The sequence below is a fragment of the Cebus imitator genome, unplaced genomic scaffold (assembly GCF_001604975.1).
Source record: "Cebus imitator isolate Cc_AM_T3 unplaced genomic scaffold, Cebus_imitator-1.0 Scaffold6, whole genome shotgun sequence".
Taxonomy (NCBI): Eukaryota; Metazoa; Chordata; class Mammalia; order Primates; family Cebidae; genus Cebus; species Cebus imitator.
The window spans coordinates 13,863,525-13,882,698 of record NW_016107321.1 but is presented as its reverse complement, the minus strand read 5'-3'; the positions used below and the strand labels follow the sequence as shown (position 1 = coordinate 13,882,698).

The following is a 19,174-nucleotide window of genomic DNA, read 5'->3' as shown; positions in this document are numbered from 1 at the left end:
TCCTGCCTCAGCCTCCTGAGTAGCTGGGCTTACAGGCACGCACCACCATGCCCAGCGAATTTTTTGTATTTTTAGTAGAGACGGGGTTTCACCATGTTGACCAGGATGGTCTCGATCTCTTGACCTCGTGATCCACCCGCCTCGGCCTCCCAAAGTGCTGGGATTACAGGCTTGAGCCACCGCGCCTGGCCTCTGTATCTTATAGGCAAAACATTCTGATAGATTGTGTTTTAAATGTTTGAAGGTTGGTCTGAATGTGGAATGTATTTTCTCATGGATATAATAGTATAAATCGTGTTAGCGTCATGGGATTGCAAAACCAGTTTAACAAACAACAGTGGAATCACACTGACCTCCTTTCCGATTTTTGTGTGGGAAACTTCATCTGGGGCTTTAACACGCTTCTCAGCTGTGGGGTAAGTTTCAGCCTCCATGATGCCTGTGTTACTTTGCAGTCACCTGCGGTCAACCACAAATGAGTCTTTGTGGTCATCAGGGGCCAGATGGGGAAGTGAGGTGTGTACACCGCACAAGAGAGCCTACCCCCGTTCTGGAAGAAGGGCTGCAGGCTTGTGTCCTGCAGAGAACAGGCTGGAAGCATCACCTTCAGCCCCCTGGCAGTGGCTTATGTCCCATTTCCTTTTCTGCACTATCAGCAGAGGTTGGCTTCCTTTTTCACCCCTGCTGCAGTGCAGATTTTTTTTTATGTGAGACAGAATCTCACTCTGTTACCCAGGCTGGAGTGCAGTGGCATGATCTCGGCTCACTGCAGCCTCTGCCTCCTTGGTTCAAGCGATTCTCCTGCCTCAGCCTCCCTCTTAAGAGTAGCTGGGACTACAGGCATGTGCCACCACGCCCAATTTTTTTGTGTGTTTTTAGTAGAGACCGGTTTCACTGTGTTAGCCAGGATTGTCTCAATCTCTTGACCTCAAATGATCTGCCCGCCTCAACCTTCCAAAGTATTGGGATTCCAGGCATGAACCACCACACCGGGACAATGCGAATGCTTTTCAAGGCTGTGGAATTTTGAATCTTTTAATGGGAATGTCTTAAACATAACCCGTAACAATAAAGCACCTTATCACTGTGTGGAGATTTCCTTTTCACGGCTTTTACATATATGCCTCACATTCACCCGGCAACCCTGAAAGCTGGATATTATGCTCACCAGAGAGCCTTGACCCTGATTGTCGCTGATAAGGAGCAGTGTCTGGACTCGAACGCAGGTCACAGGCCTCCCCCCATGGTGCTCTCCCTGCTGCGCCTCAATTCCTCGCTTTTCAGAGTAGGCAACTGAGGGCCGGAGAGTTCTCAAAGGAAATGGAATGCAGAAATCTGTTGATGTGCAACGTGAGGCTCAGAATGGAAAAGCATAAAATGTCAGGAAATGCAAAGCAGAATTTCCCCCAGCAGTGGCAGTTTGCATGAATGTGAACACGCTGTGTGTATTAAAGTTCGTGGTTAACGTATGAGCATAAATCCTCAGGCCTGTTCCTCTATGAAGCCTGGCTTGCCTGGTGTTGCTCTGGGAACTGTCACTTGGGCATTTCCCTGTTTTTGTACTAAAGGAACCAAAATAAGGTATTTTGGTTCTACGTCTTTGTCATGTGAAGGAAACTCCTCGTTAGCACCCCTCATCTACACACATATTCTCTTAGCGCCACTTTTGAATTTTGTTTATTCCTAAAGTATATGGAAGGGAGTTATTTTTGATGGGTTACTAAAGTATATCCATTCCCAGAATGGTGTTGCATTTTTTTCCTTTTATCATCTGTCACGACTGTTGTAAGTGTGAAGCTGGCTTCCAGAGGAATTGTCTTTTCCAGCATTTTGGTCACAGCTAAATATCTTTGATATTTCCTTCTCGTATGTTGAGCAGGAAATAAGTTGAATGATGAAGTAAGAGATGAACTTAGGAACATTTAGAAAAAGGAATGTCATTTATTGTCCTTTAGGGGAAAAATTTGGTAGATAAATGCTGTAATCCTAACTCCCAAATGTCCATTTGGCTTGTAGTCATTTTGATTTATGAAATAACCATAAGAAACATCTTAAAATTTTAAAAGCCAATAATCTGTTCTACTAATCACAGAGGAGAGTAGAAATAATAGAAATACACCCAGTTCCTGAAAGGAAAAACGTTCTCCCAGGATGAGATCACTGGGTGGACGTGATGTGGGGAAAATACCTTTTGCTGCAGTTGTCATCCCCTTATCTTGCCAAAGTATGACAAAATCTGAATGAAGACGGTTTGATGTTCTTAGAGTAGTTACACTATGTTATTACTACTGAGGCAGAGTTTTGCTCTTGTTGCCCAAGCCGAAGTGCAATGGTGCCATCTCAGCTTATTGCAATCTCCACCTCCCGGGTTCAAGCACTTCTCCTGCCTGCCTCAGCCTCCCGAGTAGCTGGGGTTATAGGCATGCGCCACCACATCCCACTAATTGTGTATTTTTAGTAGAGACAGGGTTTCTTTGTTATACTGTTTTAACATTCCTATTTAATGCATGCCTAATACTGCAGGGAAAGAGGGATACTGAGTCATAGATACAAAGCAATAATTTTTTTTTTTTTTTTTTTGAGAAGGAGTCTGGCTCTTGTTGCCTAGGCTGGAGTGCAGTGGCGTGATCTCGGCTCCATGTAACCTCCGCCTCCTGGGTTCAAGCGATTCTCCTGCCTCAGCCTCCCGAGTAGCTAGGATTACAGGCGTGTGCCACCACATCTGGCTATATAAAGCAGTAATCTTATGATCGATGTTCATTTAATTTCAAATACAAAGTTAGATATTCAGAGTTTAAAAAATTAATGAATAAACAGGGCATCTGCTCATGAAACATTCTGCCTGAATGAAATCTCCCTTTGCAGGCAGCACACTCTATAGTAATGGCAGGACTGTTTCAGGCATGGTTCCTAATGCACATTTCTACAGTGGAGTCATCATTAATTCCTAATTGCCAAAAGTGTATTTTTTTGCTTTTATCTTGCTTGGCCGCTGCTGTCATATAAACCTGTTGGCCACACCCTTTTCCCTTGGCCTGAATGAAAATGCCCCTTCCTGACCGTCCTAGCTCCAGGAGATGATGATCTCTACCATCTGTTCCTTACCTCTAACCATTTAAGATTAGTGCTCCCCAAGGATGTCCACTAACCTGCTTTCCTTCCTATTCTGCCAGTTTCCCTTGGGGCATCCACACTTCTGGTTTTAATCATCACCTAAATGCTGTGTCTCCCGACCCGCATCCCCAAGCTCCCAGGCCATTCTCAGCTTCAGACCTGGGCACCCAGCTTCCTGCAGACGCCTCCTCCAGGAGGTCTCCATACCTTGCTTTTCCTCCTACCCCCTCTAAGGCATTTTCAATCCGGTTTCCAGAGGAATCTTCCTAAAACACATCTGACTGTGGGAGCCACATGCTGTAGCCCAACCTGACAGTAAGAAAAAGTGCACACATTTTGACATCTGATAAAAGTGACAAATTTCGGCTGGGCGCGGTGGCTCAAGCCTGTAATCCCAGCACTTTGGGAGGCCAAGGCGGGTAGATCACGAGGTCAAGAGATCGAGACCATCCTGGTCAACATGGTGAAACCCCGTCTCTACTAAAAATACAAAACATTAGCTGGGCATGGTGGCACGTGCCTGTAATCCCAGCTACTCAGGAGGCTGAGGCAGGAGAATTGCCTGAAACCAGGAGGCGGAGGTTGCAGTGAGCCGAGATCGCGCCATTGCACTCCAGCCTGGGTAATAAGAGTGAAACTCCCATCTCAAACAAAAAAAAAAAAAAAAAAAAAAAAAAAAAAAACCAACACAAAAAAAAAAAAAAAAAAAAAAAAAAAAAGTGACAAATTTCTTAGAAAAGTGACATCTGCTCTTTATAGAAATGTTGTCACAAGGCAGTTTAGGAATCCCCTTGCTACCTAAGGTTTTTCATGGACATGCCCTGTCTGATCATAAATCATTGTATGCTGGGCACAGTGGCTCACATCTGTCATTCTAGCACTGTGGAAGGCCAAGGCAGGCAGATCACTTGAGCCTAGGAATTTAAGACAGCCTGGGAAACATGATGAAACTCTGTCTCTACAAAAAATATTTAAAAAATGAACTGGGCATGGTGGAGCACATCTGTACTCCCAGCTCCTTGGGAGGCTGAGGTGGGAGGATCGCTTGAGCCCAGGAGTCCAGGCTGCAGTGAGCTGACATCCTGCCACTGCACTCCAGCCTAGGCGACAGAGTGAGACCCTGTCTCCAAAAATAAATAAATAAAGCCTCGTGAAGAATCTGCCATGGAGCATAATGTGACCCATAAAGCCACTTACCTGGGCACACGTAAACTACAGTGTGTCCCAGTTTGTTGAAAGTGAAAATCAAGCAAGGGACCACCTCGGTGTGGAGAGTCCCTGCCTGCCCTCCAGACCCTACTGTGTTCTCTGTGTCTGACCATGGTGGGCCATCACTCAGGCACTAGTTGAGAATGCCAGTGTCTTTTTTTTTTAAACGAAGTTTTGCTCTTGTTGCGCCAATCTTGGCTCACTGCAACCTTTGCCTCTCAGGTTCAAGCGATTCTCTAGCCTCAGCCTCCCGAGTAGCTGGGATTACAGGCATACGCTACCCTGCCTGGCTAATTTTTTGTGTTTTTAGTAGAGACGGGGTTTCTCCATGTTGGTCAAGCTGGTCTCAAACTCCTGACCTCAGGTGATCCGCCCGCCTCAGTCTCTCAAAGTGTTGGGATTACAGGCGCGAGCCACCGCGCCCGGCCCCAATGTCTTTAGTTATTGTAATTTCAGAAGCACATCCTTGCTGGACAAATCACCTACCTGTTAATTTTTTAAAGTAATGTTGATCATTTTGAACATTGTTTTCTTTCTTTTTTATTCAACTGACCCTCATAAGGAATTGAACTTGATTTTCTGAAGTGTACTGGGAATGTTTAAAGGGCGTAGAAACACTTTTCATAGGTCTCAAGTGATATAAACCACAGTTCTTTAGAAAATATCTTTTTTTACCCATTCTGGATTTTAAGCATATATACAGATCTCATATCTGAGATTCTCATGTGATATGAACTGTTTCAAAGCACATTGATAGAAGATACATACCATTTTCTAGTTAAGAGGGCAGGGCTGTATTTAGTTTTAAAAATTTTAATGCATTTTATTTGCTAAATACAAAATTATGATATTGCATATAACTTTCCAAATCCCCTCTGTCCTCCGTTCCCACATCTCTTTATATTCAGATGCTTGTCCCTCCAGCTTAAAAATTAATGACTTCGAGAAAACTTATCTTCAGTTATCTAAATTACTGCACCCCCACACACTCCCCATTAAGTCTCTGCATATCTGCGTCTTACTATTGTTTTAACATTCGGTTCTCTGCCTGGGGAGTTGGGGTGGTTGCTTTAAGCTGCTCCGCTCGTCTCAGCAGAGAAAGCAATATTTTGTTATGAGGTAGAGTTTCAAGCCAAGCTTTGGCCAGGGTCTTTCCCATTTGGGAGGTGGAAAGTAGGAACAGCGAGTGAGACAATAATTCTCCTTGAATTTTAGCTCATTAAAATCTTCCCTTGTCCTTGGTGGGTTATTTACTGATTTAAGCATCTAGCACTTTTCCTTTCCAGAAAGAATTAACATCTACTATGCGATCATTGCTAAGGGAGGAGCGTTTGTCTTTTCTCTGTGGAATGAGCTGTTCCCCAGTCGCTGATGAGCAAGCCCACATTAGAGTTGAGTGTAGGTATGGAGCCGAGGGCTCAGAATGAGATTTCCAAGATTTATAGGTAATGAAAAGAACAGGTTGTATCAAAGACACCACGTGTAGGAAAATAAGTGTTCTTGGGGACTTGTGTGAACCTGTGATCCTTGGCTTCCTCCAAAATGAACATTTCAGTCTTGTTCACATTAACCTCCTTTTTACCGTTGTTTTAACATGTTCTGGTTTTGCTGCTTTTGTGCCTGAAAATCTAGCAAAATGGCGTTTCTTATCTGCAGATCTGCGACAAAGCTTAAACCTTTGTATTTCTCTTGAGGATTGCTGTGGTTGAATTTTTGACAGTAGTATGTGTAAATGAAGAAATATAATTTTTTTTTATACAGATGTTTAAAATCCTTTTTCCACCAGCACTATTTTTTTCCCCCATATATACCATCACCTGGAGTGCTGGCTGTATTTTAGATCAGTAGAAATTATAGGTGGCTTTACGGGATTAGATTGCTGGTGATATTGGCTGCAAATTTTTTTTTTTTTAGACAGAGTCACTCCATTGTTCAGGCTGGAGTGCAGTGGCGTGATCTCGGCTCACTGCAACCTCCGCCTCCTGGGTTCAAGTGATTCTCATTTGGCTGCAAAGTTCTTACAGAGGATGAGTGATATTTTGGCCCTGTGGCACAGAAGAATGGTTATTTAGGCAAATGTATTTTGTTTTTGAGACAGGGTCTTGCCCTGTCACCCAGGCTGGAGTACAGTGGCGTGATCATGGCTCACTGCAGCTGTGACCTGGGCTCAAGTGATCATTCTACCTCAACTTCTTAAGTAGCTAGGACCACAGGCACGCCTCACCACACCTGGCTAATTTTTATTTTATTTTTGTAGAGACAGGGTCTTCCTATCTTGCCCAAGCTGTTTTCAAACTTCTGGGCTCAAGCAGTCTTCCCACCCTGGCCTCCCAAAGTGCTGGGATTACCCAGCATGGTGGCATGAGCCAACGTGTCCGCCCTGGGCAAATGTTTTAGTAGGGATTTCTCCCTTCTTTTTAATGTGATTAATACAGTAAAGTCTGTGTGACACCATGGCAGTGTGCTCTTCTACTTCCATAATAAAGTCAGAGTAATAATACAGTCAGGAGCTGAAAAGCAGAGAATGCAGTTTCGCTTGTTACTGGATAATCAATGAGTGTTAATACGCTTTTCGCTACTCACATGGTCAAATTGATCAAATAGTTCCAAGGCATTAGCTTTTAAAAGTTGGCTTTGTCAGCTCTATGAGAAGACACGCATTTCGATTTTTATCGTGCTCCTCCTCTGTCAGGAGATTTGGAGCTGCCCTGGGATCTTGGCTTTTTCATTCATAAACAACCAGGTAGGACTGTCATGGGTTTGCTTCCATTATCATCTCTTGTCTCAAGATTTCTAAAAGACATCAGCTGATGCACCCTCTTGCCCACATAGTGTGAAAAGTCCTCAGGGTGAGGAGCTATCCTGGTTCTTCCACAGGATCTTCAATGATCAGCTTGTCTAAGCTGAGAATGGATGACGGGGTCTCCAGCACGTGTATTTGGTGGTTTGGTGGTGGCAGTGGCAGTGGGGATGCTTTTGTGTTTTGTAGTCTGCCCCTCTGTCTGTTTGACCCCAGAGACCCTGTGGTTAGTTGCAGGACTTTGAAGTCCACAGGAGAGATAGTAGGGAAAGGGACGGTCAGTTGTCCTCTTTCTGCCTAGGTTCACTTGGATCTCTAGGACTGGGCTCACTAGGAGACACAGGACATAACATAGAGCTATTTGTATCTGGGAGCCACAGTTTCCTTGTCTGTTAAATGAGCAGAGTAACACCAATCTCACTCATTTGGAATATTCAATGAGGTAGTACTTAAAACACCTAGCTGACCTGTACAATTGTTGCTATTCTCTTCTGCAGATCTAGTATTCCTATTCACCCCTCCTTCCGCATGGGGATCTGGTGTGAAATCATCAGTTGCTCCATGGGGTGGGGAGCTGGCCATTCTTTGGTTAAGGTCAGAGCTGAGCTCTCCGCCTATGTCTTAATGTCACCTTCCTACCAGACTTGTTCCTCCAGCAATGGATGATCAAAATGCAAATAGGATGGATGTGATCAATGCATTTTGTTGGAGTTGCTGCATTCTTTCTACTTTCTCAGGGCAAAAAAATGAACGGTTGGGCAAGAGACTAACCGGGGCCTCAGAGAAAGTGAAATTCTTTATCAAGCTCCTGACAGTAGTCCTTCCATGGGTATACAGGTATTGATCGACTTACGACCTATGCAACTCACGACCATTCAACTTTACGACCACAATCGCTAGCCATGACTGCTCTGCGTCTGGCAGCACAAACATTGCCCAGCTGGGCGTACGACAGTGCAGACCAGCTTCCGGCAGCACTACCATCTCCACATGCACCATTTCAACTGTACGTATAGCCTACTCAACTTACGACCAAATCGTGTTATGACCGGTCTGCCGGTCCCAATCGTGGTTGTAAGTCGAGCACTAGCTGTAGTTACAATTGCATAGGGGTCTCATTGTGATGGTGCCGTTATACAGGCCAGCAAGCCCACTGTGTGGGCCAGACCTCATGGGCTCTCCCCTTGTTTTCCTCTTTTTTTTTTTTTGAGACAGGGTCTCACTCTGTCGCCCAGGCTGGAGTGCAGTGATATGATCTCAGCTCACTGCAACCTCTGCCTCCCTTATGATTCTCTTGCCTCAGCCTTCCCAGTAGCTGAGATTACAGGCCCCGGCCAGCATGCCTGGCTAATTTTTGTATTTTTAGTAGGACAGGGTTTCACATGTTGGCCAGGCTGGTCTTGAACTCCTGACCTCAGGTGATCCACCTCAGCCTCCCTAAGTGCTGGGATTACAGGTGTGAACCACTGCACCTGGCTGCCCCATTCTTTTTCTTGACCTTATAGTTACTGGTGAAAACGTGTAAATGGTAATACTCCCTGCAGTATGTATGCTGAAGTGACTACCCTGAAGACAGTTTTTTAAGTCCTATTTTCTTTTCTTTCTAGGATATGGCAATTGTTTTCTGTTTGTATTAATACAGGCTTGAAAGGAATTGGTAAAGTGATTCCGTCCTTGTCAGCAGCTTGGAGCAAAGCTGTGGTTCTGGGGTCGTGTTGAACTCATTTGACATCAGTAGTTACTTATATCTTTATGCCTCAGATTCAAATGTGCGTGTTTTTCCTTTCTCCTTTTAGCTTCACGAAGCTGACATTGTGGTCCTAGGCTCACCTAGGCCAGAAGAGATTCCCCTTACTTGGATACAACCCGGAACAACTGTTCTCAACTGCTCCCATGACTTCCTGTCAGGTAAATGTCTTCACACTGGTGTGCAGCCACTGATGAGGTCAGATCGTTGGGAGAAACGTTAACCTTTTCCTCAGAGGGTCTGTTTCTGAAATGTTGGCTGTCGTCAACATAAATATATAGGACTGGAAACTTAGAATATGGGTTACCTGACAGAACCATGCCGCTGGGCAAAGAGAAACCAAGATGGCGGTTGAGGTGTCTGCTCCCACAGTGAAGTGCCCCCTGCTGGTCTCTAGCAGTCAGGTCAGTCGTGACCTCAAGTAGATGATGTGCATGTGTGTGAGATAAACTAGAAATAGTGGTTTTCAGTCTCTTAAAAAGTGGTAAGATCCTTTCTTCCAAAGAAATCTTCACGGAATCTCACTATGAAATGCAAATGAGAGCCGGGTGGCCAGGAGGAGGGGGAACAGGATCGCCTCTGTGTCTCCCCGATTTCCCCTCGCGTTGACCCATGAAGCACACCCTCCGAGCCCCGGAGCCATCACAGAACAGTACGAAAATCACCACTAGATGCAGAAACAGTTTTAGGATTGGTCCTGCTATTTGATGGCATTTTGCCAGGGTACCAGGAGTACTCTAGACCACACCAGGCCCGTGGGGGCAGCCAGCGGCCAAGGAGTCCAGGAGGAGCCAACCCAGAGTGGGTTCCTTTTTCCAGTTTGTAAAAAGACCCTGAGGCTGAGGCAGCCTTGACCACAACCAGCCCCACTCAGCAAGTCCCTGAGCAGCACAGGTGAGCAAGAGACGATGGCACGGGGAGGCAGAGGAGAGTGTCCCCCCCACCCCCATGCTCATTCCTCCTGGGTTTGGCCTCCAAATGTTCATGCAGAGGAGAGGACTGGGCTGAGCTGGGCTGGAGGACAGTGGTACATTTTCCCCCTAAAGCTGGGCAGAACATACACCAAAGTTGGCAGCCTCTGCTCTCCTTCACCTCCACCAGGACCATACTTGAGGTTGAAATCTTGAAACCTTGTAGGCAGCTCGGTAAAAGACAGGGAACGCCATAAAAGAGTGAGCCATAGTGAGAGGTTAATACTGACCCTCCACTCTAGGAAATACAGCTCCTGCCAGAATTGACCAATCAGACTAAAAACCCCTTGGGGCCTGAGAGGGTGGAATGGATCAAAATCAAAGGAAAGAGCCAGAGTTCAGCTCTTGCATTAAGAGCTGTGGCCCTGGCTGGGCACAGTGGCTCATGCCTGTAATCCCAGCACTTTGGGAGCCCGGTGGGGGGAAGATCATGAGATCAGGAGTTCGAGACCAGCCTGACCAACATGGTAAAACCCTGTCTCTACAAAAAATACAAAAATTAGCCAGGTGTGGTGGCACAGCCCTGTAATCTTAGCTACTCAGGAGGCTGAGGCAGGAGAATTGCTTGAACCTGGGAGTTGCAGTGAGCCGAGATCTGGCCATTGCACTCTAGCTCCAGTGAGAGTGAAACTCTGTCTCAAAAAAAAAAAAAAAAGAAAGAACTGTGGCCATAATGCTCCTTTTAACAAACAGAAGGCATATGCTAAATAACAAATCACATTTTAAAAATATGTGTAGTTTCTTTGAATAACTTTTTCTTCAAAACAAAACAAAATAAAAACAAAATAGTGGACAGGGCAGATTCATTCCTCTGTTCTGAATCCCAGTTAGATTAGGCAACTCAGTGCTAACATTTGTTTCTTGTAAGTGAATGCTGCTTTGCTGTAATATTGGCTTGCTGTGTTTTATTAAAGTTTTCATGTAGGATAGTTTTGGCACAGTCATGGCTGGAGATAGGAGTCTACTTTGATGTTTTCCTGGAATCCCTTTGAACCCTGTGGTTACATGACAGTGACATATATTTTGTTAGTGAAAGTGCTTTATTTTTAATAAGGTTTCCTTTTAGGACCCTTATTTTCGAAAAAGGTATTCGCTGAAACATTAGATTTCAATGAAATGATTCTCTGGGGGAAAAAAAGACCAAGGCATTACAGATATTCCTCAACTTACCATGGGGTTATGAGCAGATAAACCCATCAGAAGTTGAAAATATTGTAAGTAAACAATGACCATTTGTAGACAGGATGGGATGTGGAAACACAAATCAACATCCAAACGTGCTGACAGCACAGTACACCATCATGTATTGGCTCTTTGGCCTTGTGATTGCGTGGCTGACCGGAAACTGTGATTTGCTGTCACTGCTGCCCAGGGTCTCAAGACAGCCTTGTGCTGTGTGTAGCTAGCTAAGGAAAAGGTCAAAATTCGAAGCATAGTTTCTACTGAACGCATGTCCGTTTCCCACCATCATAAAGTGGATAAACAGTAAGTGAAAATGTTGTAAATCAGGGATGGTCTGTGTATTTCAAAACGATTCTAAAAGTAGACCGATTGTAATTTATTTGAAATATATCTGGCCCAACTCTAATAGTTTTCTTGGTTTTTGAATGCCCAGTGTTCAGAATATTATCTGATGCTTAGTAAGCACTCTATGAATTTTTGTTGTTTTTTTTTTTGGGCTGGAGTGCAGTGGTGTGATCTTGGCTCACTGCAACCTCCACCTTCCAGGTTCAAACGATTCTCCTGCCTCAGCCTCCCAAGTAGCTGGGATTACAGGTGCCCGCCACCATGCCCGGCTAGTTTTTTCTTGTAATTTTAGTAGAGACAGGGTTTCACCATGCTGGCCAGGCTGGTTTCGAACTCCTGTCTCAAGTGATCCACTCACTTTGGCCTCTCAAAGTGCTGGGATTATAGGCTTGAACCTCTGCGCCCCACTGAATCTGTGAATATTGAGTGTTGAGCAAGTTAACAAACATGGACTCAGTATTGTACTCTGCTCATAGTTTTAAGTTTGTGGTATGTTTAGAGACATTTCCTTGAACTTGTCTCCCACTTAAAAATGGGGCTGACAGCCGGGCGCCGTGGCTCACTCCTGTCATCCCAGCACTTTGGGAGGTCAAGCCTGGTGGATCACCTGAGGTCAGGAATTCGAGACCAGGCTGACCAACATGGTGAAGCTCTGTCTCTCCTAAAAATACAAAAAAAATTAGCTGGGCTTATAGGTGGGCACCTGTAATCCCAGCTCCTCAGAAGGCTGAGGCAGCAGGAGGCAGAGGTTGCAGTAAGCCAAGATTGCAGCGTTGCACTCCAGCCTGGATGACAACAGCGAGACTCCTTCTAAAAAAAAAAAAAAAAATTGGGAGGCAGGCTGAGGTGGGTAGATCACCTGAGGTCAGGAGTTCGAGACCAGCCTGACTAACGTGGTGAAACCTGTCTCTACTGAAAATAATTAGCTGGGCGTGATGGGCACCTGTTATTCTAGCTACTCGGGAGGCTGAGACAGGGGAATCGCTTGAACCTGGGAGGCAGAGGTTGCAGTGAGCCAAGACTATACCTTTGCACTCTAGCCTGGGCAACAAGGGCGAAACCCCATCTCAAAAAAAAACCAAAAATGGGGCCAACTAGGCAGCCATCGATGATGATTGATGCTGATGAAAACAGATGAACAGTTTTGGAGTGGTGCTATCCATAGCGGCACATTTCTAAATAGCCTACAAGTTTTAATTTTAGCAACTTTGTTTAGTATGAAAATTTAATCTAGGAATAATGGAGAAGGTTTTTCCCCCTCTTTTTTTTTAATCTCACCACTGTAAAGAAATGAATAAGCTTTTTGAAATATTATAAAGAAAGAGCTCTTATTTAAACTGAAGATGAGAAGAACTTTTCATAAACTTGTGGCTGGGTGAAGGCAGAGTTTTATAATGAAATTTTTATTCTTACCTTCATGGTACAGGGCTCCTCCCCCCCCCCCATAAAAATAGATGGGATGTGGTGATTTATGATGAGGTAATTCTGTGGAGGCATTTTATGGAATACTTAATCCTAGGAGAGATTTTCCTGATGGCTAATAGCCCAGACACAGAGCTCAGAAAACAATTACACCCAGCTTGTTGGTTCTGTTCGTTTAACCATCGCATGAGTCCAATGCTTAGATTTTAAACAAGGAAATTTCAACATTCTCTTTTCTAGCTAGAGGAGTAACTACATTTTTATTTATTAAGAAAATACATATTTCTTTTTCTTTCTTTCTTTCTTTTTTTTTTTTTTTAGAAAAGGTCTTGCTCTGCTGCCCAGGCTAGAGTGCAGTGTGACAATCACAGCCTCGAACTCCTGGGCTCAAGCAATCTTCCCTCCTAAGCTAATTAAAACTTTTTTTTTTTTGGTGTATGGAGGCAGGGTTCTCACTGTGTTGCCCAGGCTGGTCTTGAACGCCTGGTCTCAAGTAGTCTTCCTGCCTCCACCTCCAAAAAGTGCTGAGATGACTTGTGTGAACCACCATGCTCAGCCTAAAAGACTTATTTCAAATGAAAGAAATCCACACTAATGTTGCGCCCTGCTTGCTAAACAGCAGATCTCATCATAAGCAAAATGATTTTGTACCCCAAATGTTAGGACTTATTTACTGATGTACCCAATGGGACCAAGGAGAAGCTGGTCTTCTGTCTTGGGCTCTGAGAACAGTATCAAAACAGCAACTCTGTGGCGCAGAGTAGTTTATAGCATTTTAAGCTAATATAATTCTATGTAGAGGGGAAGAGGGGAAGAGCCCTGGGATGCTGGTGTGTTGGAGCCCCTGAGGAACCTTGAGCCTTTCCCTCATATGGCTCTGAAGGGAGACATTAGAACATAGTGGAGACTGGGCGCTGTGGCTGACGCCTGTAATCGCAACACCTTGACAGGCCGAGTCGGGTGGATTACTTAAGGTCAGGAGTTCAAGACCAGACTGACTAACATGGCGAAACCCCATCTCTACTAAAAATACAAAAGTTAGCTGGGCATGGTGGCGGGCGCCTGTAATCCCAGCTACTTGGGAGGCTGAGGCAGGAGAATTGCTTGAAACCAGGAGGCGGAGGTTGTAGTGAGCCAAGAACGCGCCATTGTACTCCAGCCTGGGCGACAAGAGCAAAAGTCCGTCTCAAAAAAAAAAGAAGAAGAAGAATGTAGTGGAAAGATTAACAAGGAGAAGGGAGTTGTTTGTGTAAAAATATTCTTAATTGCATTGCACTTATAGGCTGTGTGACTTTGAGGAAATAGGCGCTCTCATTAATTAATAAAATTTCCAGTTTCTTTGTGGGTAAATTGGCAGCAAGGCTGTTGGGAGGAATAACAGATACCTCCCGGCAGTGCCTTTTTGATGGTAGCTGCCAATAAATGCTGGGCCACGCCCTGCGTCCCTCCCTCTACATCCTTGTCGCTGTGTCTTCTGCACACAAAACAGTTTTTGGACTCCATCTTGGCACAATATACATTTATATTTGAAAAATCAAACCCAAGAAAGGAAGAAGTCCAATGAAATTCTGAACATTAAGAAGTCAGATTTAGAGAAGTGAGATATCCATGTAATTTTCATTATGCCATTGCAATTGGCATAAAATTAGGATCTTTGCTTATGACTCGAATTTCAGTGATTCCAAAATCCATTGTACCTATCACTGTTTTCCTTTACTTTTTTTTTTTTTCCTCAAAATTCTGGATATTCTAGATCTATCCCTGAAGTACATGGCCAGTTTTCCGTTTCAAATTTTAATTAGTTTTTAATACAAGATATTTAAGTTTTTACTTTTTTCTTAAAAAAATGTAAAGGTTCATGTCATTTGGAATATGCAGCACTGTATAAATTGCCTTGTTAATTTGGTTTCAGTGGTCCACATTAAGTTATTACTAATAGCTTATTAGTATCAGTTTACTAATATTTTAATTATATGCTTTTTATCATGTCTTACAGTGCATTCTTTTAAAAATTAGTTATATGCTGTCATTTGACAGTAAGATTCAAATAATTTAAACTGGGAGTGCAACTCTCAAGAACACTGTCACAAAAATTTTACCAAATGATATGTATTAGTCCATTCTCACACTGCTATAAAGAAATACCAGAGACTGGGTAATTTATAAAGAAAAGAAATTTTATTGGCTCACGGTTCCACAGGCTGTAGAGGCAGCATGATGCTGGCCTCTGCTTTGCTTCTGGGAAGGCCTCAGGAAACTTAAAATTATGGTGGAAGGGGAAGCGGAAGCACGTATATCTTACGTGGCCAGAGCAGGAGCAAGAGAGAGGGACAGGGTGTATTAGTCCGTTTTCACACTGCTGATAAAGACATATCCAAGACTGTGAAGAAAAAAGGTTTAATCAGACTTACAGTTCCACATGGCTGGGGAGGCCTCAGAGTCATGGCGGGAGGTGAAAGGCACTTCTTACATGGCAGTGGCAAGAGAAAATGAGGAAGATGCAAGAGCAGAAATTCCTGATAAAACCTTCAGATCTCATGAGATGTATTCACTACAACAAGAAAAGTATGGGGAAAACCACCCCCATGATTCAAATTATGTCCCACTGGGTCCCTCCGACAACATGTGAGAATTACGGAAGTACAGTTCAAGATGGAATTTGGGTGGGACACAGAGCCAAACCATCTCAGAGAAGGAGGTGCACACTATATACTTTTAAATAACCAGATCTCAGCATGACTCACACACTCGCTAGCATGACAGCAGCACCAAGGGGATGGTGCTAAGCCTTTTATGAAGGGCCACGCAGGTGATCCTGTCACCTCCCACCAGGCCCCACCTCCAACACTGGGAATTACAGTTCAACATGAGACTTGGTAGAGACACAGAACTGAACCATATCATGATACTCATTTTATTTATATCCTACAAAGTCAATATATTTAACTAACTGAAAAATTGGCTACCAGTGTGTGTGTGTGTGTGTATGTGTGTGTGTGTGTGTGTGTGTGTATGAGAGTGTGGGTTTTAAGTTGTGTTTTAACATTGTGCTGTTTTTGGCTAAACCTGGTGGCTCACACTTGTAATCCTAGCACTTTGGGAGGGGGAAGTGGGCTGATTACTTGAGCTCATGAGCTCGAGACCAGCCTAAGCAACATGGTGAAACTCTCTCTACAAAAAATACAAAAATTAAGGTCGGGTGTTGTGACTCATGCCTGTAATCCTAGCACTTTGGGAGGCCGAGGTGGGTGGATCATCTGAGGTCAGGAGTTCAAGACCAGTCTGGCCACCATGGTGAAATCCTGCCTCTACTAAAAAGATAAAAAAATTAGCTGTGCATGGTGGCATGTGCCTGTAGTCCCAGCTACATAGAAGGCTGATGCAGGAGAGTCTCTTGAACGCAGGAGGCAGAGGCTGCAGTGAGCTGAGATAGCACCACTGCACTGTAGCCTGGGTGATAGAACAAGAGTCCGTCTCAAAATACAAACAAACAAAAACAAAAATTAGCCAGGCATTGTGGCATGTGCCTGTAGTCTCAGCTGCTTGGGAGGCTCTTTTGGGAAGAAGGCTTGAGCCTGGGAGGCAGAGGTTGCAGTGAGCTGAGATGGTGCCACTGTACTCCAGCCTGGGCGATAGAGCCAGACCTTGTCTCAAATGTAAAAAAGTATTGTTTTTAATTACTTATAATTTTAATTGCTTGTAATTAAAAAACAGTAGTTAAAAGGACCAAAAGTTAACTTTGCAGGTAGTAAACCTTAGCCTACTATACATACAAATCAGAAGGCCAAGGCAGGAGGATCGCTTGAGCCCAGGAGCTTAAGACCAGCTTGGGCGGCATAGTGAGACCCCGTTTCTGTAAAACAACTTAAAAATTAGCCAAGCATGGTGGCACGTCCTTGCAGTCCCAGCTGCTCAGGAGGCTGAGGTGGGAAGATTGCTTGAGCCTGGGAGATCAAGGCTGCAATAAGTCATGATCACATCACTGCACTCTAGCCTGGGCGAGAGAGCAAGACCCTGTCTCCAAAAATAATAACAGCAATAATCAGAAAGCAACACTGCATGTGAATAAAGTCAGCTGACCTAGCTGCCGGTGGACAGCCTTTGCTGTTTCAGAGACTCAGTCTTCATCCATTCCTGCTTTTGGTATTTGTTGACTGTGAGCTTTGGGCTGATCTAGGGTCCACGAAGAAGAAATGGTTCTTCCTCATCTCAGGCTTCTGTTATTTTGAGGTGTTATTTCTCTGCCGTGGTTACTGAATCCAACCCTACTTGCCTCTCTCTTCCACAAACTTCTTGCATGTGGTTCGTGGTACCCTTTTAAGTCTTATGATCTTATTTCCTTTTAACATATCATTTTCTTACTTTGCATGGAGTTTCAGCTGCAAATAGAGATCGGTGTTGTGTGAACCACCTGCCATCTTGAGCTAGAGATTTTCAAAGAGTTTGTTTCCTTGATTTTAACTTCCTCTTACATGGCTCATTATACTTGTTGAAATCTGTGAGATGGTTTACACCAAGTCTGTCTAAACCACAGCCTGTGGGCAGCCTGCAGCCTGGGATAGCTTTCAATGCAGCCCAACACAAATTCATAAACTTTCTGAAAACGTTATGAAAATTTTAGCTCATCAGCTATCATTAGTGTTAGTGTATTTTATATGTGGCCCAAGACAATTCTTCCAGGGTGGCCCAGGGAAGCCAAAAGATTAGACATCCCTGGAAACTTTAGACGTATCAGGAATCATATAGCTTTTCAAAATCACATATCTACACTTTTGCTAAGTTCTATGCTATGCAAATGACTGAAACTATACAAGGACTTATTTATCTTATAAGCTTGGAAGTGACATATTGGGTATTTGTGATTAAATTCTGAGACTTTTCATTTAAAAATTGATATCAGCTCCTGGAATGTAACTTTTCCTTTTTTTTTTCTTTCTTTTTTTAGATTTTTTGAGATAAAGTCTCACTCTGTCACGCAGGCTGGAATGCAGTGGTGCAATCTCGGCTCACTGCAGACTTTGCCTCCCGGGTTCAAGCAATTCTCCAGCCTCAGCTTCTGAGTAGCTGGGACTACAAGCATGTGCCACCGTGCCCAGCTAACTTTTTTGTGTATTTTTAGTAGAGACAGGTTTCACGTTGTTGGCCAGGCTAGTCTTGAACTCCTGACCTCAAGTCAAACACCTGCCTCGACCTCGAAAAGTGCTGTGATTACAGGCATGAGCCACCGCACCCGGATGCCTTTTCTTATTTCTCCATCACTTAAAGACAGAGGAATGAGAAAGGCCCGTTTCTTTTACATAGTAGTTGGACAAGATCTTAAGTACGGATCTCTAGTGGTTAAAACAAAACACAACCAATCTCTCTCATCCTCTAGATACTTGGCTTTCGCCTAAATATGATTCATAAAGCTGAAGTGTTGCTAATCTTTAAATAATACCCAAGGGATATGATTACCCAACACACTAATACAATTTAAGAGTAGAGTGATCCAAAGAAGAAGAAAATAATGTCTTCAAAAATGTTGCTATTAGAAATATTTCTTTTCTCTAAGGGAGGATGCAGGCTAAAGCATTTTGCATGTGTGTTTACTTTTATAAATTTTCAAAGTGATGAAGGAAGGAAAGTAGATTTCTTTTTCTTTTTTTTTTTTCCACACAGAGTTTCACTCTTGTTGTCTAGGCTGGAGTGCAGTGGTGCAATCTCAGTTTATGCAACCTCCGCCTCACGGGTTCAAGCAATTCTCCTGCCTCAGCCACCTGAGTAGCAGGAATTACAGGTATGCGCCGCCACAACCAGGTAACTTTGTATTTTTAGTAGAGATGGGGTTTCACCATGTTGGGTCAGGCTGGTCTCAAACTCCTGATCTCAGATGATCTGCCTGCCTTGGCCTCCCAAAGTGCTGGGATTATAGGAGTGAGCCACCGCGCCCAGCCAGTTCTATCACTTCTATGACAGAGAATTTTTAAATTATCAAAAAAGCCTGATCTTTCATGTAACACTTTGTCCAGTCTTACCCCACGAGTATTTTCATCTGCTGTCTCACACTTCGCATCCACAAGTGAAAGTGCTCCTGCTTTTTACGTATTGTACGGTAAAGGTTTTAGATCCTTCTAGGCCGGGCTCCTGCCAACAACCCCAGCACTTTGGGAGGCCGAGGTGGGTGGATCAGTGAGACCAGGAGTTTGAGACCAGGCTGGCCAACATGGTGAAACCCAGTCTCTACTAAAAATACAAAAATTAGCTGGGAGTGTTGGCAGGCGCCTGTGATCCGAGCTTCTCAGGAGACTGAGGCACGAGAATCACTTGAATGCAGGAGGTGTAGGTTGCAGTGAGCTGAGATCATGCCACTGTACTACAGCCTGGGTGACAGAGACTCTATCTCAA

At 44.0% G+C, this 19,174-nt stretch overlaps 1 protein-coding gene across 1 annotated transcript in view; it reads left to right on the top strand.

Annotated features, from left to right (window-relative positions):
* Positions 1–19,174, top strand: part of MTHFD1L (methylenetetrahydrofolate dehydrogenase (NADP+ dependent) 1 like) — a 207,573-nt gene that overhangs the window by 9,964 nt on the left and 178,435 nt on the right. The window contains exon 2 of the mRNA XM_017539199.2: positions 8,920–9,031. Within this exon, the coding sequence (XP_017394688.1) occupies positions 8,920–9,031 (112 nt within the window). The remainder of the gene's footprint in view (positions 1–8,919; positions 9,032–19,174) is intronic.